Here is a 24,547-nt window from a genome sequence, read left to right as displayed (position 1 = left end):
TTAATATAATTCATTTCAATAGCAAACACATTTAGATTCATATATTATATTTAACTATTACATCACTGTCAAACCTTTACAAAGCTTTTCTGAAGTTGTTTTACGATTCATTTATACTCAAGTATTAATTTCTTCATGGTTAACTGGTTAACTTAAAGGTTATCAATGCTGTTTGCCGCTACTAGAGCTTAGATAAGATTAGTAAATCCTTTACTTTGTAGTTACTGAAAATATAGATATTTTTCCATTGTGCCTTACTGAGGTTTACTGAAGGGGCTGCACTAATATTGTAGCATTCTGCATCACTGCTCAGTATAATGAATAGACTAGGGATGTGCGTGAATAATCAATTAGTCAAAACAGCAAATGCAGATGACACCTTTCTTAAGAGGTGGCTATTTGGGTTAGGGGTGGAAGACAATTTGTGTTTTACTTGATAGAGATGTGGAACTAATGGTTATAGTACTGCTTTTTAAATGTTAAGTGAAGTCTGAAAAATGTGAAAGGTACACTTGTGGTTCACCGTCTCCTTGGCAAGTCATTATTATTATCATTTTATTTATTTTTTTTTATTATTATTATAATTACATTTTGGTTTGGGTGGATGACATGTGTTAACAAAAACATCATGACTTAAACTGGCTTCATTATTCAACTTCAAAAAGTAATGAAAATGCCTTAATATAGATGTGATCAAACCACCAACCCCACAGTTCTTTTTTCTTAATTTTTGCAAATTCTAAAATGTCAAGCATGTTACAAGGACAAGTGGAATTAATAGTTTTTGGCAAACATCTGAATGAAATCAACAGACAATAAAGGGACATATTATCGTGGTGCTTCTGCGTATTATTGTGCAGGATGGAATTACCTAATTTACTCTGAAGGAAAATGAAAATGAGGTGTGAAAATTAATTAACACTTAATTGCTGTTGGGTTTTCCAGTCCATTATTAGCAAATGAATTGCATATTTACTGCAAAAGACGTTGTGAAACATGGTGAAATATGTGTGTACAAGTCAATGTTGTGACTCCAGGGACAGGTTCACCATTCAACACATTTTATACTTCTTCTGCTTCGAATGAGTAATAATGCAATAAGACTAATGTGTAAACTGGGACTCATATGAACACCAGTTATATCAGTGGCAGAGTATGTCCTATATCTTGGGCTCCGGCTACAATCTCGATATAGAATCAGGTATTTGCCTCACAGCTCTACTTCTGCGATAATTGAATTCAAGCTTTTCCCCTCCTATCTATCATCTCTGAGAATTGCCAAAGTGAGAAAAAGCCCAAATACAACCTAAATCTGCAGTTCAGCATCGTTTAAAAAGAACCCGATGTTAATCTAACATCATTACACCGGCTCCTATCGACACCTGAGAAGATAAAGCCCTGGCTCAGAGCGGTAAAAACTTGAGGTTTGGCATTCATTCCCAGGCAGCTTATGGTGGATACTGCACATTCACACTACAACCTAACAATAAGCTGAAGATTATATAGTAAATACTGTCGGACAGAAGAAAAAAACTGTAAAAAGAAACTGTGAGCTAAGTGTGTACAGATGATAAGAATGTAGGGATGTGTGAAAGTAAAAAAAGGATGTTATTTCCTAAATTTTGCACATTTTAGCTGTGTGGTAATGGTCATATCTGACTCTTGTAGAACTGCTAAGGTGCAGGAGGAGGCTGGCTGATGGTGAGCAGTATGAGACTGATTATTATGTAGAGATTGAGGTCCCCTGCTTCCTCCCATTACTGCATCAAGTTACGTAAGAAGTGACTGCAGCCTCTTCAACATCACTTTCTGTGCTGTCGATCCAATGCTATATTCTGTTTATAATTAATATATTTACAGTGGTGTAGTTTAACCTAACCCTTATTGTGGTTTTCTCTACATTTACCCTTTCCTGACTAAATTATCACCTTTTAATACAATTCTATCCTCTGTATTTTGTATTATTCATTGAAAATAATGGATTTAATTCACTGATTATGTAAATGTTCTTAAAAGCTCAGAGGAAATTCAAAGGTTATTATATCAAAATAAAAAAAACTGTAAAAAGACCTTTCGCCTTTCAGCAAAGCATGTCATTAACTGAACATAAACCCAAGTGTCTGCAACCACTGTCACGTGTCAAACATGGGTTTAATAGGTGAATCAATATCGGAGAACATGACAGTGTTTCTACGTTCACTATGGAGCCTCTGAACATCCAAATGGGTCATATCTAATGATGATGAAAAGCTAAAAAAAAACTGCACTTTACCTGAATTATTTACATGTCTTACCATACCATACCAACTCTATTTAGAAAACACTTCAGTTGGCCAAAGTGCCGTCAAATCATAAAACAAGGGTAAAAAAAATAAGTAAAACAGTGAGAACACAAGCTGCAAAGAGGGCTAAGTACAACAAAATGTACCCATCATAAAAACTAAGACAAATTCAAATCTGGTAAAAACACAGGAAATCTAGAAAAAAAAAACCTCACTCACTGATTAAAAGCAAATGAAAAAAAGTGCATTTTTAGGCGTGATTTAAATACAGGCAGAGACTGAGCCTGTGTAACTTCTAAAGGCAACTGGTTCCATGTATTGATAGAATTAATGATACTGAAGTTACTAGACTTTTTAGATCAGTAGATTCTTGTAGTTGGCAATGACTGTTTAGGTCTTTGAGGGTTAATTTAGGAGAATATTTCATGCTTCGGGTAAAAATGAGGCCTTTTTTCAGAATGACTTTAAATAACTCACTATGTATTCTGCTTACCTCTTTCTGGTGGTACTTAATTGCAAGTTTTAGTCTTGCCAGGTCATTGTTTCCCTCCTCATCCAACAGGTTGATGTCATCCCTGTAATTGAGAATCATCTCCAGCTCTCTAGAGCTCCTCGTCTGGTCCAGGAGGTCCTTGGCAAACTGTTTACACTGGTGTGAAAGCTCCTCGTACTCTGACTTGAACTCATTTTCCACCTAGATGAGGCAGACAGAGCAGCATGTAAAGATAAATATGATATGTTGGGGAAGAAACTTCAGTTGAAATGAAGCAAACATTACAGGAAGCAAGTATCCAAGTAGAAGATGGTGCTTCAAAATCAAAGTTGCCTCTGGGTATATGCAATGTGAAGAATCAGCTTGAAATTTGTTACAGACATTGAATAAATGGTTCTCTCTCAGTTCAGTATTCAGGATGTGAGGGTTTGTTTTTGATGATAAATGCGTTCGTAAAGTTTAACTCCTGAACTGCAACAAGATCAAAAGAGAAAACTTAACTGAACACATGACAGGCAGCAGATGGTAACTCTTTTATAAGCATTTTTGTGATTTTTTTATGCTATTTCATCAGTGGTGGAATGTAACAAAGTATTTGTACTTTGTTACTGTACTTAAGTGCAATTTTATGTATCTGTACTTTACTTAAGTAAAAGTAATAATGCATACTTTTTTATTTTACTCGATTACATTTGCAGCAATTATTGGTACTTTCTACTCCAATACATTTCTACAATTTGCGCTATAACTCGTTATACTTTATGAACACAAATATCTCATAATCTTGCTTCTTGCATTAGCCTACTGATTAAGTTGTGGTGTTGTTTGCTGTTGCCAACCAATCAGGTGGCTCTATTAGCTCCAATGATATCAGAACATACTTTGAAGTAAATTTAAAAGTAAATACTTAATACTTTTACTTAAGTAAGATTCATGATGTAGTTCTACTTTTACTTGAGTATATATTTTGCAGGATATTTGTACTTTTACTTGAGTGCTAACCTTCAGTACTTCCTCCAAAACTGTTTTTAATTTACTAAAAAAAAATTAAATGAATGTCTGTGTTGTCAGGATGCTAAATGTCAAATAATGAGTCATGGAAGATCATGCAGGGGGTATCTTCACCAACTTTAAAGTGAAATGTGACCAAATGTTCCTGACTGTGTCATCCGTACCTTGCTGAGCTCCTGCAACTCCCAGCTGAGCCGGAAGGCAGTGAGGAAAGGATCCTCACTGGAAAGCGCAATTAGTGAGGGACTTGAGAGCGCTTTGTAGATATTGAGGCGTGAGCGCGAATGCCGCAGGCTGTCCACGTCTGAACTAGACACACACTCAACACAGTTACAGCGCACCTGCAACATCAAACAAAATCAGACACATTTTAATGAGGCTTTTCTGTGTTTGTAATAGATTAGGTTCCAGTCTAGCGATGCGCTGAATTGATTATGTGAAGAGTGCGGACCTGCGGTATGTTATTTTAGGTGTTACAGATACAATCAGTGGGTTTGGGACTAGATAATAATAAACAGTTCACAAATTCTTACATTTTTGACATGCTAAATTAAAAAAACATCAACACTGCTGCGTATATTTGTGCATATCTAATACTGCTTTTAATCCCCTCTTAACACTTTTATCTCAGTGTGGAGTATAATATACCTGTTTTGTTGTGATTTTTTTATTGCTGTTTTGTTGTTGAGTTACTTCATCAATTTGTGAATGACTTTTTAACTGAAAAGTGTTAAAAGAAGCAAAATGAACATTTAGTGTGTTTCTTAACCCTTAAAGGAGCGCAATTTTTTGTGGAGTCTTCCAAATGAATTTCTTATCTAACCTTTCCTGAGTGATTGATCACTATTCATTACTTTATCTTCTGCTCAGTGAAAAGCAAGTGCTTTCCTATATTTAATTGACTGACCATGTACTGTAGATGTTCATAAAAACTTGGAGTGAATTCAAAGCAAAAACTGGAGCGAAGCGATGTTTTCAACCAAGTTTATCATCAACTGAACATAACAATAATTGTCAAGAACCACTGTCATATATTAAAATATATGGGATTTATTGGTGAATCAATGTTGCAGAAGATGACAGTGTTTCCATGTTCACAACGGAGCCTCTGAATGTCCAAAAGGGTGATGCTGAAATCAAATCTGCAAATCTGATGCTGCTGAAAAGCTGAAAAGCTGGATTTTATTTGGATTATTTCACTGTATTGATATGATGAGTGATGCAGACGTTATGAAACATTTTAGATCAGTTAACCTTTGAGAGTTAATCAGTTTTAATAATGTTCTTCTACTGAATATGGTAACACCATAATACACTGTTGTCCATAAAGTTGGAATACTTTTTTTTTTGCCTCTGTTCATGAAATGCCTTTGACAATATGATTTATTCTTGACACATAATGTGTAACTAGGACTCAGTAATCAATGTGCCTTGTCAAAGGTGATTACTGATGTGTGTAAATAGAAATAAAAAGAGGAATGTGTCTGAAAACAAAATTATTCGAACTTTATGGGCCACAGTGTATTCTGTATAATAAAATAGAACAGAATCAGGGTTTATTGTCCTTGTAAAGCTCAAGTAGTACAGTGCAATGAGATTTGGTTTTCAGTATAAAAACAATATAACACGTTTATATAGAAAGGAATGAATGTAGAGTATGGAGAGTAATATAAAATAAGTAAGTGCAAAAACTTTGAGTAGATATGTTAAACACATGGCAGCACGGGTGACTTTGTTAGCAACCCCGACAATAGAACTGTTAGGGTGGTTTGTTTGTTCTGTATAATATGTCTAATAAAATCACTATCTGTCTCAAAGTACAAGATGAAAACATAACAAGAACATTTTTGTTTGGGGTCAAGAATTTTAGATTCATTTTTACAAGATGAATACACATGGTTTTTGTTCGTTCTGTTCCTTGACATTTTTACTCCACTCAGTACCAGTGAAAAAAATCGACATACTACTGACACCACATGTTAGGGAAAGTAGGATTTACCCACCTCATGCGGCTGTGGCATAGACACGCCTTTCTGCACCAGCAGCTTAATAATTTCATAGTTGTTGGTGTGTGCAGCGAGGATGATGGGAGTGATGTCAGGGGTGAAGTCAGAGAACTGCTTATCCAATAAGATAGGAGGAACCTTGGAGGGGAAAGAGGAGAATAAATACTGTGATAACATCCAATGACTGAAGCCCTGGGAACAGTACATTTCCTGCAATTAAATGGCCTTAGTGTCATTATCAAGCCTGAGTGGTTTATGTAATATAAAGCCAATTTCTAAAGTCTTTTTTTTTCCTACTGTCAGGTTTAACAGACAGGTTCAGAGTACAGAGGAAGTAATTGGCTTGAAGTACAGAGCCTGAGAGACCTTCGGTTCACCTCAGAGTTCAGAGCAAAGGTCTTAACAATGAAGTTAATAGAACGAACAGAATCGGGCAAACAGACGTCGGGGCTTTTGGTGGCTGCACTGAAAAACACCAAACAGTATTATGCTTCCTTAGTGAATTCTGCAGACATAATGCCTTTCATAACGAGTCAGTGTGTAGTGAAAAGCATCAACATGTCACAGGAACCAGACGGAATCATTATGCGCCGAATGAAACTCATTCCACCTATCCCTCTTATCATCCTCTTTAGCTAAGCCCTTTTGCTATTCCCATGTCAGTCAGCTGGAATACAGCACTGCAGGAAATGCAGGAATAAGCTGGCCCTTTTCACTTCTTTTAATTGAAGGTCTACTATCTGATTCTGCAGTGAGGGAGCATGAGAGAAGGGAGAAAAGCCCGAGAGAGAATAAGAGGATAAACACACAATAGGTAAGGAAGGAGCTGTTTAACACCCTGATGTAGACAAACGACAGAGGAAAATAAATAAGTGGGTTCTATTACTTTTAATGTGCACATTAACATGCCAAAAGGCCACAGGGGAACAGCAAAGCATTGATGAAATGGACAATATACTGACATTGATCTCTCAGAATTAACTGTGTGTTGTTATCTGATAAAAGACAATCTGTAAGCAGCAGGGGTAGTCTCTAGTGACAGCTCATTACACAAGACAAGATAAAACATGATGACAGACCATGAAGAAAAGAGATGACAGACCATGAAGTGAGTGGAAAAATACCTAACTTTATGCTCGGGCTTGCATGTTTTATGTGCATCAACTCAAGATTATGCTTTTATGCCACATTTAAATGCTATTATCAGCACTCTTTATAAAAATAAATATTTTAATACATCAAAAATAAAAATCACTTTTTATGTATTTGTCTTTTTCTAGCACTTTCAACTGAGTTTTGTTGTTCTTAAAACTAAAATGTAAAAGCTAAATTCTAACTACTGATGTAAAGGCTGTGTTGTTTGTTAGGCTTAGTTCTCTCTCTACGCTGTTCTTTTCTCTGTCCTCTGTTCACTAACCCCAGCTGACCCAGGCAGATGGCAGATGGCTGCCTACTCTGAGTCCACTTCTGTCGGAGGTTTTTCCTTCTATAAAAGACATTTTCTACCTCACTGTTGCCTTGGGCTTGTTCCTTGAAGATTTGTTGGGTTTCTCCTCCATTTAGTCTCTTTTAAAGATACAGTAGGAGATCCTGGAAAAATGGTTCAAGCAAGCTACATTTTGAAAATACACAATTCAAAAGTCCAAACCCCTTTCTTCAGACTTCCTCCCAAAGCCACACCTCCAGAGTGCCAGAACGCACAATACTTCACGAGAGGGTTCTCGAGTGCTACACAGAATCAATTGGTTAACCTTCGCTGACTTTTTCTCATGGCTATTTCACAGTTAAGAAAACACCTGACAACATCATAATGAACCTAAACAACGAATATGATTATTGTTTCAAGTATTATTTAGCAGCATATTAGATTAGAAGTTGGACTTTTCACTTGTTATTTTGATACATGCTCTAAGTAATCTTGGGCTAGTAAGAACAGCTGATTGCTGTAAGACTGATGTCAGGTTAGCAGCCCACTAAAGGGTGCTGGTTTGTTTATATCTAGCTACCACAATTCCTTGTTCTCAGGTAGGCCATGTCTACATGACACCGCAGCTTTTCCTATCTGATCTTTTTCTTTGTCGTTTTCAAAAAAAGTGCTCTGTAAACACGGAGTCGTTTCAGGAAATATCCGCGTCCCTACAAAACGCAGCATTAGCCTGGTAAAAAATTGCTACAGCATTATTAACATAGCAGCCTTTTTCTTGGCAGTAGCATTCTCAAATACAGTTTTTCGTTTTCGACCCATTGTTGGCAACTTTTCTGTCATAATGCTCCTAATGTACAAGTGTCTAAAAATTAAAACTAGAGAAGCACTGGGAGAGCGCAGACCTCTGCCAAGACAGATCTGCCCCCCCCCGATCACCACCAAAATTTAATCATTTGTTCCTTGTGCCAGTATCAACATTTCCTGAAAATTTCATGAAAATCCGTCCATACCTTTTTGAGTTATCTTGCTAACAAACAAACAAACAAACAAACAAACAAACAAACACACAAAGCAAAGTGATCACGATACCTTCCGGTGGAGGTAATAAGGTTATTTTATTTATGTAGTATGCTAGCTAATATAGCTAGCTAAGCTCTGGCTCTGGCTTATTTTGCTCTACAAGTGCTCCAAGCCTCTGCAGTTCGCACACGAAGAGGGGTTCGCGCAGAGGGGGGAGGGACAAATGGCAGTTGAGTTTGATAGACATATCACCATTCAATCATTTCGATGGGTCGGTTAAAATGATGGGATGGTGTTTTTTCAGTCCTGTCCGTTCCACAAGTGGCTAAATTTTTTTTATTTTTGTGTTAGAGCATTTAATTAATTGGTTACAATTGGGGTGTGAAGGGGATTTTAAGCAATATAGTAAAAAATGCTCCAGGAAAACATCTCCTACTCCACCTTTAAGGCCTTGGTCTCAATTTGTGATGAACCCTGAGAAAATCCTGTATTATGACTGACACTTTACATAAAATTGAATTAAATTCAATTAAATCTCACACCTGCTTCAGTATATTTGCATTTCTGTTTCAACACACAGATGCAGAAAATGCACTCTATTATTGTGATCAGATCTGTATATTGCATGAGGATGTTATAAATGTTTGAAGGAGTCTGTTATGAAGAATTACAGAAATAGCATCAGTGAAAGTGTGTCACCATTATTCTCTGAAAAACAAAATATGAAGAATAGGATTGGTTCATTTTCTCAAAGATTTTCATCATTCTTATTGCACCCTACAGTCGTTTTATCTTTCGGACATTAATTCCTTGTGTAGTTTAGCCTAAGAGCACCAAAGAATGGCACAGAGCCACATCTGAGAGTTGATATTTTTTTTCAGAGGAGGGTGATCTAATAAGCTTTATGTGGGAGGAGGAGGGACATCAAATGATGTACATCAAACAGCCCTAGCTTTCGCTGAGGCATCGAGCAGGAGGAGCACAGGCAGTTAGATGCAGAGTTATGATAATAGCAAGGAAAAGAAAAAAAACCTTACAGCCCTCTCACTCTGAGTAATGTAAGGACAAGTGACAAATTAAAGGAAAAAAAATGTGATGAGTCTGTCTCCTTTTGAGATGACGGGGCATGAGTGCTCACTGTAGGGGCTGATAAGAAAAAAAATTATAGCACGTCTTCACAGTCATGAGATATGAACTTTATCACGTTACATTTAGACAGATTTAAGCTCCTCTATACCAATATCGACACAAAAGAATGGCGTTCATCCCTCCAGTCGAGTTCACAGACTTGTATAATTAACAAAATTAGGTCTGACAGGACTCCTATAACCAGGGCCCTCAAGAGACTTAAAAATTCAACCCTCCATGTCTATGTTCTTTGTAGCACATTTGGATAGGAAAAGTCTGTGTTTTATATGATGTCTGGACTCCTTATTAAAAGGCTGTCACTCAAAGAAACCTGTTGAATATTCCTTTCTTCGTACTGCCTTGTGGGTCATCCATCTCATCTTCTGAAGGATTTAAGTCTCTGTGAATGTGCCTCCATGCTGTTGGCGACATAAGTCTCCTGAATTTACACCAAAAAATGCTTTCATTTACAAGTGCTGGCACAGCTTCTGCAATTCTTGTCCAGAAAATAGGTAAAATAAATGCACAGAGGTGGCAAAAGACATTACAAATCACCCAAAATTACAGAGATGTTCGTTTGCAGAGGGCTTATATTATCACAGCGTCTCTATGACTGCTGATAAAGAATAGAGTATCTTTTACATGGACATCACAGACTCACTTTGGAGGAAGAACACAGACATCTACAATTATTAAAAATGCGAGTTCCACAGGTAATAATAATAGTGTGTAAATACATCTTTTCCTTCAATTTGTCTCCCATCAGCATATTAATTATAAATGCAACATCAACATCTGCTGAGTGTCAGACTTCTAAATGGGCTTTTACTTTGCCGTTTCAAGCTTCCCTGTTGGTTTTCCACCCATATAAATAAAACAAGACACTAAGCAGTTTGTTTTGTCTTTGAATGACATTGCAGAAAATAAGCTGAGATTTGCAAGCATTGTGTGTGAGCATAAATTATGTTTACCTCATGATCCGTGTTATATTTAGGTCTGAAGGAGAGGGAATCCCTTACATAACCATCTTTATGTATGTAGGTTGCACAGTAACCCAAAAAGCACTTTTAATTGAGCAACACTGCCAGCCAAAGTGTCTGTGCCTCCAATAGATGCCTATCTGTACTCAGTGGATAATACATTGAGCCGTTTAAAGCGCTGTGCTCCACAGTGGAAAACAAATGCAACCCAACAGTTGCAAGATTATTATAAATACATCATTCAGGCAGCCTGCGGAATACAGAGAAAAATACATACAAGAGCATAAAAAAATCAAAAAATCCATCTCCTCCTTGTTAATAAATATCAATGACAAGGATGCAATTTTCTCAGATGGCCTTTTAATATAATAAATGAACTTCTCTTGATATTTGCAAGAGTCAGAGTGATCTATTGTCACTGTATATTCATGTGATGGGCAGAGGCATTATCATACAGGCACAGTAACGTAAAGAGGAAACGTAGCAGCTGATGAATGTCTCAGCTGAGGGGACTGGACTGACAAATTTCAGGCCTCTGTATCTTAGTTCTCCTCACGTAAACAAGATTTATCAGTCTCTCTGTTGTATTCTTAACTTCCACATTCCTCTTGTTCCATTTTGTATTCCCAACTATATTTTGCTCTCTGCTTGGTTTTCCACTATGAGTTTTTCAGAGCCATGAACATGAACAACAGTATCTACCATTCAGCTGATCTATACAGACAAAACATCTGGTCCTGTGTGTTTTACAGTGCATTAACGCTGATGGTTTTGACAGAATGAAACATCCATGTGGCTGTTTGTGTCCCGTCTTGTATGTAATATGCAGCAGGCACAAGTAACTGGTGAACAAATGCTCCTCGAGTGGAGAACAATCAGTGCAAAAGGACACCAAACTGAAACTGATTAGACTGTATTTGTTTTTGATTACAGTAATTAAACTTCTAAACAGGCAGCTCTCACTAGAGGAAAGGGTTTATTCATGAGTGGCAGTGTGGTGTTCTTGAATGAATCAGCATCCTCGCAATTGAAAAAAAAAAAAAAAAAAGCAAAAATCCTGAACATACTCTGGAACTTCGGAGAAAATATACATTGCATTTTCTCACTGTTAATACGGTCATTAAATTTTTCCCGCAAGACTTTTCCAAAAGAAAGTAGAAAAGCTTATGCAGGCAGCTTTTTGAAGTCTCAGCTTTTGTTGTTGCCAGTAATACTGGGTCATTATTTTGGATGATACAAAAAGCTTCAGGCAACATGAAGCTCACAAGCTCCACAGTGACTCCCAGTATTTTACAGTCTGACACAGCACTCTGTCATTCAGTTAGACCCACAACTCCTGTCAATCTGCCGAGGGTTGCAGCATATGTTAGTGTGATCTTATCATTGGGTTCATGCATCATTGTTGGCACTGAAACTCCATATTAATTATATGCTCTTATTAACCCTTTATTAGGCAAGTGACTATTTTTGATAATTTCCAGATACATTACAAAACAGCAACAGTAACAGTAGGGATGGGAATTGATGAGAATTTAACGATTCCAATTCCATTATCGATTTTGCTTATCAATCTGATTCCTTTTTGATTCTCTAACTGATTCTCATTGGGTGAGGGAATAAAAGAGTACAAACAGGTTTGTTTGCATTAACTGTCTTTTATATTTCCATCTATGCACAGAAAATATAACATATACAGTATGTACAAATAATAATAGCAAAGGATGCCGGGCCCATTTCGGGGAGGGGTGCCACACCATACGACTGTACAAAATGAAAGTGAAACTAAATCTTACAATACTTTACTAATTACCTCCGCCAAGGAGGTTACGTTTTTGCCGGTGTTGGTTTGTCTGACTGTCTGTTTGTCTGTCCGTGTGCAAGATAACTCAAAAAATTATGGACAGATTTGGATGGAAATTTCAGGAAATGTTGATACTGGCACAAGGAAAGAATGATAACATTTTGGTGGTAATCAAGGGTGGGGGGCCACGGGGGCCCATTGATCTTCCTTGGCGGAGGTCTGCGCTCTCCGAGTGCTTCTAGTTCCCCAATGTCTCCCGCTGTTGTGCACCTCATTTTTCTTTCCCCTACCTTCCAAAACTTTTATTTGAGGGGGCAGGACATTTGTTGCCCCCCTCCCTCACCCCCGATCCGGGCCCATATGATGCCGTGGTGTTTGTTCTGCCACTAGATTCACAAGCGTCGCTAAGTAGCGTATCAAACATGTGACATTCCTGCAAATCAATCACATGCTGTGTGGACAAATGTTTGAGCATATTGAAGGGATTTCCCCCCTTTGAAGAAATGGAAGCTCTGCAAGTGTTACAAGTGGTGTCATCTGTATAGCCATACTTTGGAGAGTTTCTGCCTAGACACCATGTTGGCTACGTTCTAAACCAAAACAATGCAGCATACATGCGATGTCATCACACATGCGAAACAAAGGGGGAATCGATAAGCAGAATCATTAAGCAGGCAGGCAAACGATTCCAAGGAACTGAACCACTGGGAACCAGTTCTCAAAAAGAACTGGTCCCCGATTCCCATCCCTATGCAACAGTTACAGTGAGGACAGTGAGTCAGTAATCTCAGGTCCAATGTGGTCTACAGGGTCTGTAAGGTCCACCTCTGCATGAACAGTGAGTTTACCTGCTTTGTTAGGTACCATGAAGTAATGGTACTAATGTAAGGAATGACGTTCAAAGGGATCATGTGGATGTGGACAGGGGTCTGGATCAGCACTTATGTTGGTCTAATGTTCTAAAAGTGATGTTCTTTTCACCTTACATGTGTTTTTCTTGGATTTTTTATGTATACTTGTTAGATTTTTTTTTTGCCACTTATGGGTAAAGAACCAAATATGGTAATTTCATTAACTTTGATTTTCTACATAACAATAAAAAAATTCACAAAAGTAATAAAGCCTTGTTATGTCCTCCAATAACACACTAAGGCTTGAATTCCAGAGTATTTCTATGAGTGCCCTATAAAGGGTTAACATATTATTTTGTAGTTCCCTGTATGTGTCTTCCCCAGTGCTTTGCAGAATGCACTGACACCGCTGCCTGAATAAACCTTATTTTTATCCATTCTCCTCTCCAATCCCCCTCTCCTTACCTGCATGCCACCGCTTGGCTTTTTATGATTTAGCAGCAGCTCCACAGCTCCCACCACCTCCTTGCGTATTGCATGGAGCAGGGCATCACCAACGTAGACATTAAAGCTCAGCAAGAGCTCAATTATTTCCAGGTTCTCATTCTCTATGGCGATTAGCAGTGCTGTGCGGCCCAGAGGGTCGATGCAGTTGATGTTGATCTTGAAGTAGATCTCTGCTTCCTAACAAAGCAAGAATGCTAAAGTCAGTGTTGATTTTAGAGGCTTCTCCTGGGTATCGCATTCAAACAATATCACTGATTACACAAAAAAATAACGCATATTGATTCATAAAAGTAACTTAATATATCAACAGCATTTAAATCCAACAAAGTCATGGCACATTGCCAGTGTTACTTTCATTTGATATAGCAGGAAATTTAGTAGCTATATACACTGCAAAACTGCACATTTGACCAAGTGGAATAACGTTATATTTGAGTGAAAATCTAGTCTTGTTTTTAGTGCAAATAGATTATCTAGTGTTTCAAATACAGATACAGATCAACATTCTTTATCCTCAGGGTGAAACTCCACCAGCTTAAGATAATAACATTAAGGCAATTTTTATTTTTTTTTTATTATTCACTTGTTGATAAATTATTTTTATCTACCATAACCCTTATATAAATATCACAGAAACAATCTTTTAGTGAACAAGTCTTTCTCATAATTTATTTTATGGGTCCATAAAGTTATTTAACATGGATAAAAATGTCACAAATAACAAAATGAAAATAAGAAAATTGGTAATGGTTGAGTTAACCCATAAAGACCCAGTACTTCTTTTGTGGCTATTCCCAAATGAGTTTTTCTGTATTTCTACCTTTCTTAACTGATTTATCACCAATATTATTTTTTTATATTATCCTCTGTATTTGCATATTTTGGTGTAAATCATGTATTCTCTTATATTTAATTTGCAGATCATGTAGATGTTCATGAAAACTGAAGAGTACATGAAAAGTAAATTCAAAGTTAGTTATATCAAAACAGAGGAAAATTATGGGAAAAGTTACTTTTTCAACAAAGAAATTGCTAACTGAATGTAAAAACAAGTATGTCCACCCACTGTCATTGATCAGACTCTATGGGTTTTACTGGTGAATCAATGTTGTAGAAGATGACGGTGTTTCCATGTTCATTATGGAGCCTTTGAACATCCAAATTAGTGGATCAACAGCTATTAAACAGTTTATATCTGTAGACTGTATGTGTCGCCAGTGGGTGTTTGGGTCTCTATGGGTTAAAAACATCTGTTAAACAATGTGTATAAACAACCCAGTCTCATACTGGGCACCACTAAGGCATTATGGGTTAAATGGATACAGTCAGAAACACAACAGATCCAAGGAAATATTTATTCTGTACATGGGTCAAGAGGCAGTAAATGAGGTTTATTGTTTGTACTGTGTTTAATATTTCTTTATGTGCTTACTTGGACACTTAATCTGTCATTTGTTGAATCCATCTGGTGCTATGCTAGCATGTTGACTTTAAAAGACTGAAAGATACATTCCTTATTTTGTATTTTGCATTTCTGTTCAGGTTTTCACCATGTCTTTCAACAGTCTCTATGTCAGTATTCAAAGAGAGAGAGAAATAAATGGTGAAAAGGCATCAAGGCATCAGTATGAACTGAGGCTTTTGCACCATATTTTAAGCAAAAAGGACAAAAACACATAATTTTATGTGCAATGTATTTCTCCAAAATGCCCAAATCCTTTGCATGTAATAGAATTTGTGTTATTCTGATGCTAAAAAAAACACTTCTTCTTTTGCATTAATTGGGCTTAAAATTACTTTTTTAATGTTATGTCAAGATATTATTAACTATAATAACAGCCTATCAGTTTAACTCATTCTAGGATATCTTATCATTTAAACTTCATGTGCTGCACTGGGACCAAAAACCTGCTCATATGTGTAAACTTGAGGCTACAATTTGTCCGTGTATTTTTGCAGCGTGCAAGTGATAATTTAAGCAACAGCCAACCATTTGAGAAGGATTCAAAGAGCTTTTACAATGCTCTCTGATTTAATGTGACCTGTTGAGACCCAAACATCCAAACAGCATTACCATAGGCTGTTGTTTTTTTAATGAGTCTGAGGTAATGAATAGGTAATGAAAGGCAACACAGTCAGTCTCAATATTTTGTAGCTACTTAAAGTTCTGACACTTGTCAAGGTAAATAAGGGCCCCAGATGTTGTTGAAAATAAGTAGAAGATCATCATAGTTACACACATTAGCTCATACATCTTCTAATTTTTTTTCACCAGTTCAATTACTTTTACCTTCCATATGCATTATTTATCCATCAATCATTCTGACTTATTTTTCCATTTTCCAATCAACCAATCTAACCATGCAGGTATTTGTGTGTGCACACTATACACACACACCTCCAGAGCCTGTTTGACACTGGCGTAGTCCCCCTTCTCCACAGCTCCGAGGTAGGCCTTCTCCAGGGGCGACAGCTCCGACTCGGCCCGCACGATTCTCAGTGGGATGCGGTCCCGGTACGAGGAGCTGTCAGTTCGCCGGTAGTACAGCTGTGACATCTCCCTGGGCTTCAGCTCACCAGCAACCTGCTAACACTGCTACAGCTGCTCCCAGGCTGGGGGGCGTTCACGCTGCACAAGACAGAGACAAAACGACTGTTGGCGACAGAAGATTAGTAGGAGACGATGAAATAAAGGGGACGCAGGTGAGTTCATAGGGAGGCTGACAGAGATGAAGCTTCTACACACGGTGGCTCTCCATGACTTGAATTTTGAGCAAAAACAAGCACACAAGCAGCCACACTGCCAAAAAGGAAAATCTAATTGACATGAATTTGGAATATTTATCTTGAAAGATATTTTTTTTTAAATGTATTTACTTATTGAGACTTAATCTTGTTAAGATTGTTTGACTTGTTACAAGAATTTTGATCTTGAGCTACCCAACTTAGATATTACAACTAATTTTAAGCAATATTTATAACAAAAAAAGTTACATTGCTGGGGGATGATGATGGCGGACACACTAACTGACCTCAAGAAATTTTTACTTGTTTTATGCAGTTTTGCCTATACATATATATCTATTGAATCATTACATCTCCATAAGACCATTTATAAAAAAAAATCTTACTATAAAGACTTGAAACAAGTATATTCTGCTTAACCCTTCCACATTTATGGACACATAATTTAAGCTCACTTTGTAAAGGTTTATAAAGGCAATATTCTCTAAACCACAGGAGGGCAGTCTCTATAGACCCTCAGCACTACAATGAAAAAAGTATCATCTTATTTTTAGAATGTGGACTGCTATGTGATCTCATAAAGTTAACCTCCTCAGACTCAGCTATGGGTTTTCTGTCCAGAGTTTCAAAGCTTTATACAAAAAAACACACAAAAAAACAAACAAAATAACTGTCCACTGCAAAGGACATTGTATGAAAAAATGCATTTGATAAAACAGTTGCATCATGATGTTTCCAATATAGCAATTATTTAATTTAAAAAAGCCAAAATGTGTACTTTCCTGGGTCTCAGGAGGTTAAATACCTTCTTCATAAAACCATATTATAAAAAATTCAAAATGCATTTCAACTTTAGCCTAATTTTGAGTACTAACATCAATCTAAAACAAATCTAGATACTTTTTTTCTATAATTCATGCATGCAAGGGTTAAAATAAGAATTTTAGCATTCATAATCCTCAGATAATGCTCTTATTTTATCTTACTGCACAGGCAGTTAACTTCACCTGAAATAAGACATTTTAACACAATAATGATTTTAATTTTCTTATTTTTGTACAGGCCTTTTTTTTTGCAGTACCCTTGACTTCAAAATTGCCATAATTTATTGATAAACTTAGTGAAACTAGTACTGATGCTGTTAAATTATGTGGGGGGATTGTTATTTCTTAACTTACTCAAAGCTTCAGTTCATTTCCCTGCTGATGTTTGCTTATAGATTGATATCAGCTGACTTTTTTTGTGGATACTGTGTAAACTTGCTAAACTATTCTTTAAACACTTTTTCATAAAATACCGAATAATTATGTAATCAATAGGGATGTTCGGTACTGACTTTTTGCCAATATCTGGTATGTCGATATTGTCCAAACACTTAATTTCCTATTCCGATATCAACCAATACTGATATATACAGATGGTTTTACCCAAAACTAATTTTAGGTGACATCACATATCTCATAGTCGCTTTGGAAAAAAGCATCTGCCAAATGCATAAACATAAACATCTCCTGTTATGAAATTAACACATTACCTACTTTTATTGTGACGTCCCACTAGATGCAATCCACAAATTAACATTGTCTGTACAAAATAAGAACTCTACTTCAAGTTACTTCAAGTTTCAAATAGGAATATGAACAGTATGGACATATATGATTACTAAGCATATATGTCCATATTGTTCATATTCCTATTTGATGATTCCACAGATAAAATGAATTGATTTAAATATCAATTCTTAATTGGTTTTGGGCTATCTGTCACTTGCTAGCAGGTCGACTATCACCACAGAACACATGTGCAAATCAGTGATTATAAACATTGGGGATTAGCAGTTTTCACATTTTTTTTCCATTGCCCTTTAGAGGATTTAAAGCCATGGGGGGATAATAGGAGAACTGAGGGTGCAGGAGGTGAAAATGTGACAAACAAAACAAGAAGTGAAGGTGACGGGGGAAAGGATGGATGCTGCTAAATATAAAACAACACAAGCCAAATTATATGATTTAATGCTTTCCTTTTCCTCTCTGGACAACTCCTGATTATTTCTGCCAAGGAGGTAATACAATCACGCCTGTCTGTTGGCTTGTCGCTCTATGAAGTGGCTCTCCAGTTGTTTAACATCTTATTTAACATAACTTGTACATTTAAATGAGTTAAAGTGATCTATTTTTATGTAGAATAGTGCAGATAACATCAAAGACTTAAAATTACAGCTAAGACTTTCAACCTGTAACCTATATCCACATGGGCTGCAGAAGGATGTTAAGATGTCAGAAATGCAGACTTATAATGTCACAGCAGTGAAGATTAAAGAAACTAAAATTCAATTTACCTCTGGCTTCTGTTCCTAAGCAACATTTTATCCAAATTATGTCACCCATCATTGCCTCTGCAGTCAAAGGTGCCACTCCACTGCTATAAAAATGTTCCCTGTGCCCTTTCATTCTCCCTCCGAGAGAAAATAACTTTGAAAATTATCATAAAATGAAGGATTTGCTCCAGTGAGAACTTTCTCCTACTCGAGAGCCTTTTTGGTGTCAGCTTTCCCGCAGGCCATATGGTTTCCAAGTATTAGTCTGATATTGCCCCTTGGTGGAACAATTTTCCATTGAATCACAAAAACCTCTGAAATGGCCACATTGGGAATCCTTCATTCGCTGCAACTGGGTAACTAATCTTGCAAGGGTAAAGAAAAAATCATGCAATATGCAGAGAAGGGGCATGAAATAGAATGAGAGTCAGTAAAAGTAGAAGTTGGTGCCAAAACATAAGTAGATTTTGGAACTAATACCAAAAAATACAGTTTCAACCCTTAAAGACCCAGTGCTGCTTTTATGGCAGTTGCCAAATGAATTGTTCTCTATTTTTAACCTTTCTTAAGTGATTTATCACCATTTACTCTAATATTATGCTCAGCATTTTGCATATTTAAGTGAAAATCAGGTATTTTCCTATATTTCCTGTACTGATCATGTTGACGTTCATTAAAGCTCAGATTAAAGTTGAGGGTTATTGCATCCAAAACAAAGGAAATTATAGAAAATGATCATTTTTTTCTGCAAAATATATTGTTAACTGAACATAAAATAAGTGTCATTGATCCAACTCCATGGGTTTTACTGGTGAATCAATGTTGTAGAAGATGATGGTGTTTTCATGTTCACTATGGAGCCTCTGAACGTATAAATGGGTCATATCTGATGACCATGAAAAGATGACAAACTGCATTTTACACCAATTATTTACATGTGTTGATAGGATTAGTGGATCAACAGGTATGAAACAGTTTATATCAGTGAATGATTGTGGTCACCAGTGGATGTTTGGGTCTTTATGGGTTAAAGTATGTTTTCCTGCAAAAACTTAAGTTACGCGCAATAATAAAATTACAATATAAATCCAGTTTAAAGAAAATGTTCTATTTAACCCATGAAGACCCAAACATCCACTGTTGACCAAAAGCATCTACTGATCTAAAACGTTTATTAACTTCTGAACCACTAATCCTATCAATACATGTAAATAACTGGTGTAAAATACAGTTTATCATCTTTTCATGGTCATCAGATATGACCCATTTGGACGTTCAGGGGCTCCGTAGTTACCATGGAAACACTATCATCCTCTACAACATTGATTCACCAGTAAAACCCATGGAGTTAGATCAATGACAGTGGAGGGACGCACTCATTTTTACATTCAATTTTTGATATCTTTGGTGTAAAAATCACTTTTTCTTCAGTTTTCTCTGTTTCTGATAAAATAATAATAACTTTGATCTGAGTTTTTTTTTTTTTTTTTTTAATTAAAATCTACATGATTGGTGAATTCAATATAGAAAAATACATGATTTTCACTGAAAAAACATAAAATACAAAGGATAATTTTATAATAAATGATGATAAATCGCTTAAGAAAGGTTACATAGAAAAGAAAAAATCAATTGGGAACTGCAACAAAAGTAGCACTGGGTCTTTAAGGGTTAAGAAGCATGTTGTCTAAAATTAACTTTACCATAAATAGTAATGGACTGAATATTTTACACTAGAAAAAAATTAAGCATCATTGTTGCTTGTGTAAGAAATGTGTGTAATAAATTTTACTGCCAAGTGATACCATGGATGTTTTGTGTGATGCCACTTCTTCTATGAGTAGCCTGTATTGTTTTGGTACAGTCTGTATTAATGTTGCTCATGTGGCCTTTTCCAATGAAGACACACTGGGTTGAATCACAAACTGATGACTTGCATATAAGTCACATAAACACTGCACAATTGCGGAGAAATTAGCACAAAACATGGCAGCTTTAACCGAGCAGTGCAAGATGATGATGATGATGATGATGATGATGTGTGAATGGTCTGTAGATATCTGTATCCTTCAATTGTATCCACACACACTCAGGTTCTGTGCACAGAGTCCTAGTAATCACAGCTTCCTGGAATCAATACATGCTTTAGAAATAGAAAATCTGAACTGTGTAGTTACACCAAAAGCGCAGCACCACACAAGCGCAGTGGCAAAGAATCTGTTGAACAAAACGTCTTTTACTTTGAAAGTTGTATTGATTAGACACCCCACACTCCAAAGATGAGCTTTTCAGCAGATTCTACCGCACATTTGGAGAAGCCTTAGGTGTGTTTAGAGTTAGAGCAAAACAAGCGTAAAAATGTTCCCTTATTAATGAGCAGAGGTCTGCGTAAACTGGCAGACTGTGGTATTTGTGGTGCGTGGAGCCTGGGTGTCCTCAGATGAGGTTTTGTCATTTTTATTTCTGTTTGTGAAAGAGCAATGGTGTGAGCAGTAAAAGCAGTGTAGTGAATCAAATGTGCGTCTGTGTCTGGAAAACCCTGATGGAAAAAAAAAAACAAACAAAAAAAAAAACGTGAATTTTCAAGCATATCTGAGCAAACAACCAACCTTTGGAACACTGGGCATTGAAACTTCGCTCATGGAGATCAATGTTCCTCCTCTGGAAAATTTCCCAAGCACTAACAAAACAGATGCTTAGTGATTAAAGAAAAAAAAAAATCATTCACCACAACTTCTTGAGTTTTGCATCTCCCAATGGTGTCGGCTGCAGCGTGGATCTGCAGGAATACCCCTAATGTGTCGGCGCCTTATGATGCCAGTCCGTTTCTCCTCTGTTTTTTTAGTCTAGTCTGCATTCTCGCCTCTCATTTTTGCAGACTTGACAATACTCCTACATCCAGGTTCGGTTAGTTTTGATCACGACTTCCATCCGGTCCTAATTTAGGTGGAAAAAAAAACCCGACAAAATTGCGCACACCGCATTCAGCTCACGGCGCAAGAAGAAATCCTGGAAACGAAAACGAGCGACAGTGAAGTTTCGCTGGTGGATCACACCTGGTTCCGCAAAGCCTCCAAATTTTCGTTCAGCACGTAGGATGTATTTTTTTTTATTTTTTTTTGCTGGTTTTCTTGCCCACTCGACTTATCCACCTGTTGGGGGTGATTGAGCGAAAAGCAGCGCCTCCAGAAATAAACGCAGAGCTGCCAGATGCCTGGCAGGCGGTCTGCGGAGCGCTGCTGCAGATTGGTCGTGCGCACTTGGAGACGCATTGAACACAGTGGCACTGCAAGAAGAAAAAATATCTAAACAAGCAGTCCAGCCAGACATTCACCCTCAGAGGCGCGTTTTATCTCACACTAACTCCTAATCACCTAAATACCATATCCCTAGTTTCCCATTCAGAGGAACTTGTCTTGTTTTTGTGGTTTTTTTTTTGTCATAGTCAAGCATTGGTTCATGAAATGAGACATGACCAATGTAGATTATTCCACTACTAAAACCCCATTGATTTGCATTGGAAATGGTGGAATTATATCAAAAGGATCACCCTGCCCATGTTGGAGTCATTGTATATCAATTGGTCAATGACAAAAAAAAAAAAAAAAAAATAGGACACTTATAACACAAACAACTCTTCAACATTTACATTTGTTAAAGACTTATATATTTTAACTTTCTTTTCAATGCCTTTTGAATAATTTTGACATGCATGGTCCAGTAACTCAGCATACACTGTAACAAATTTTACCGTTAAAAAACAGTAAAATACTGGCAGCTAGAGTTGCCAGCATGCTACTGTTATTCTACAGTATTTCTACTGTAATCTACAACTACAGTTTCTTACTGTAAAAAGTAATACGGTACTGGGCTGTATAGAATGTGCCTTTTACAGTAAAATACTGTTAGCCACAGTTGCTGCATTTTACAGTAACTACTATATTCCAAGAAACAATATATTACTGTAAAATGTATTTAATGTAATATTTACAGTATAACACAGTGAATAGCTAGATTTTAACATTTCAAATTACATTTTAAAATACAAAATCATGAACACTGCTAGAAAAAGCTCCAACAAGAGATGACCTTATAACAGTGAGCTTTTGTTAAATTCACTGTCAATCACATTCTGTAATTTGGCTCAACATTGGCTCAAAGTGCATAGCTTAGTGCATGTGCCATGAATTCAGTCTCCTTTTTTTCTTGAACTTTAACAAGAGATCATACATTACATTACATTACGTTAATTGAAACTACCACATCAAATACTTTCAGTGGTTGACACATTTTCTTAAATTCTTGCAATAACATTCAAATCAATCAGTCTCTCAAAATGAATTATTTGGTTACAGCTTGAATACTTTTATACCCTGTTTTCTGCAAAGTGCGATATACAGTGAGGAAACAAACTGTCTTGGCGGAGGTCGGCGCTCTCTGAGTGCTTTTCTTGTTTCCTTCTGTTTCGAAAAAGAACCACTAATCTTTGATGCAGCAAGTCTATAGCTCACATTCGTTGGATTGAGTCTTTTCCAAATGAGCTGGTGGGACTTGATGCCAGATGACTTTGTTCAGACCAGTTCTGGGCAGACAGCAGTGGAGGAACTGAAGAAAATACTGTAGAATACTGTAAAATTTTGCAGTAGCTTACGGTTTTAAATTTGCTCCTTAAAGACCTCATTATGTACAGCATTATACAGTATTTACAAATAACAGCATGATACTGTACAAAATTTACTGTTTTTTTCTACAGTAATTTGTTACAGTGTAATAAATCTCTTGAAAAACACACTTTGTTTGAAACCTTTCTTAAAGACATAGTTATATTTTAAGGATTTTTCTGCTCATCTACACTTGAGATATAATTATAGGGGCACCACACACTCATTAAGTTAAATATTTCATCTCATCAGTGCACACATCATACTTCAAGTACAAATACCAGCTTCACTTTATCTCTGCTTCCTGCTTGGCATACTTACAGGCCTGTTGATGCTGTAAATTCTTCCTAATAGTGTGTAATGTTGTTGAATATCCTCTGACATGTTTATAGAGTCTCCAGACCAGACTCATTCCTTGTGTCTGCCAGTGTGTGTGTGAGTGTGTGTGTGTTTATGCTGGAAGAACTCATACTGCAGGCCCAGTCACAGTGAAATGTCACCAGGGACAGATTCTGGAGTGCAGAGGACCTGTGATTACTCTTTGCTTGAAGCTTTCAGGATGTAGGTACAGGGTTTGTTTGTGAGGTTTGGACTGAAGAGGAACTGGTTTATTGGCTCCTATTCTTCATCTTCACCTTTTGGTTTTCCTTTTTTAATTCACATTAATGACACAGACGTAATATTTGGAGGCTGAACTTGCTGTTTCATACACAATTTCACTGTTATGCACTTAATCAACTGTGATCCATTTATTATTCTATGACTGGTACGTACTGTATGGGACTCATACCCTGCTAATTTAGTCACCATATTAAAGAAATTAAAGTACCTCTGTTCTGTCTGTGCACTTTTGACTATCTCTTGAGGCACAAATAATTTAAGACTTTACATCCATACTATTCCTCATGTCTTTGATGTACTGTATAGAGTATGGAAAGGCAAATTAAATCTAGTGTAGCTACACTCAAGGGATTACAAAGCTCAGTGAAACTCCCTCAGATGAGGAGGTGGGGTTACTTCACAGAAACTCTCTGTGCCCCTCTCTTTTTGTGTAGTTCATTCAGAACAATTACCATATACTGTATGATTATGCTAAAGACCACTTTTCTGAATTATGTATCTCTGTATATGTCATTGTGTAGATCAGTCACTTTCATTTACCTTTATAGGGCACTCATAGAAATACTCTGATATTCAAAATTTCAACCTTAGTGTGTTATTGGAGGGCATACAAGACTTTATTACTTTTGTTTTTTTTTTTTTAATCATGTAAAGAAATCAAGGTCAATGAAATTACAATATTTGGTTCCTTGCCCATA

At 36.7% G+C, this 24,547-nt stretch overlaps 1 protein-coding gene across 1 annotated transcript in view; it reads right to left on the bottom strand.

Moving 5' to 3' along the window:
• trpc4a (transient receptor potential cation channel, subfamily C, member 4a) overlaps positions 1-21,832 on the bottom strand; it is a 41,682-nt gene extending 19,850 nt beyond the window's left edge. Inside the window, exons 1-6 of the mRNA XM_030154554.1 lie at positions 21,177-21,832; positions 15,904-16,134; positions 13,464-13,682; positions 5,790-5,930; positions 3,951-4,127; positions 2,776-2,976 (exon numbers count right to left, since the gene is read on the bottom strand). Of these exons, the coding sequence (XP_030010414.1) occupies positions 2,776-2,976; positions 3,951-4,127; positions 5,790-5,930; positions 13,464-13,682; positions 15,904-16,062 (897 nt within the window). The 5' untranslated portion in view covers positions 16,063-16,134; positions 21,177-21,832. The remainder of the gene's footprint in view (positions 1-2,775; positions 2,977-3,950; positions 4,128-5,789; positions 5,931-13,463; positions 13,683-15,903; positions 16,135-21,176) is intronic.
• Positions 21,833-24,547: the final 2,715 nt, after the last annotated feature.

The sequence above is a fragment of the Sphaeramia orbicularis genome, chromosome 14, assembly GCF_902148855.1.
Source record: "Sphaeramia orbicularis chromosome 14, fSphaOr1.1, whole genome shotgun sequence".
Classification (NCBI taxonomy): Eukaryota; Metazoa; Chordata; class Actinopteri; order Kurtiformes; family Apogonidae; genus Sphaeramia; species Sphaeramia orbicularis.
The sequence above is the reverse complement of the archived record's forward strand: the minus strand, read 5'-3'. Positions and strand labels throughout refer to the sequence as shown.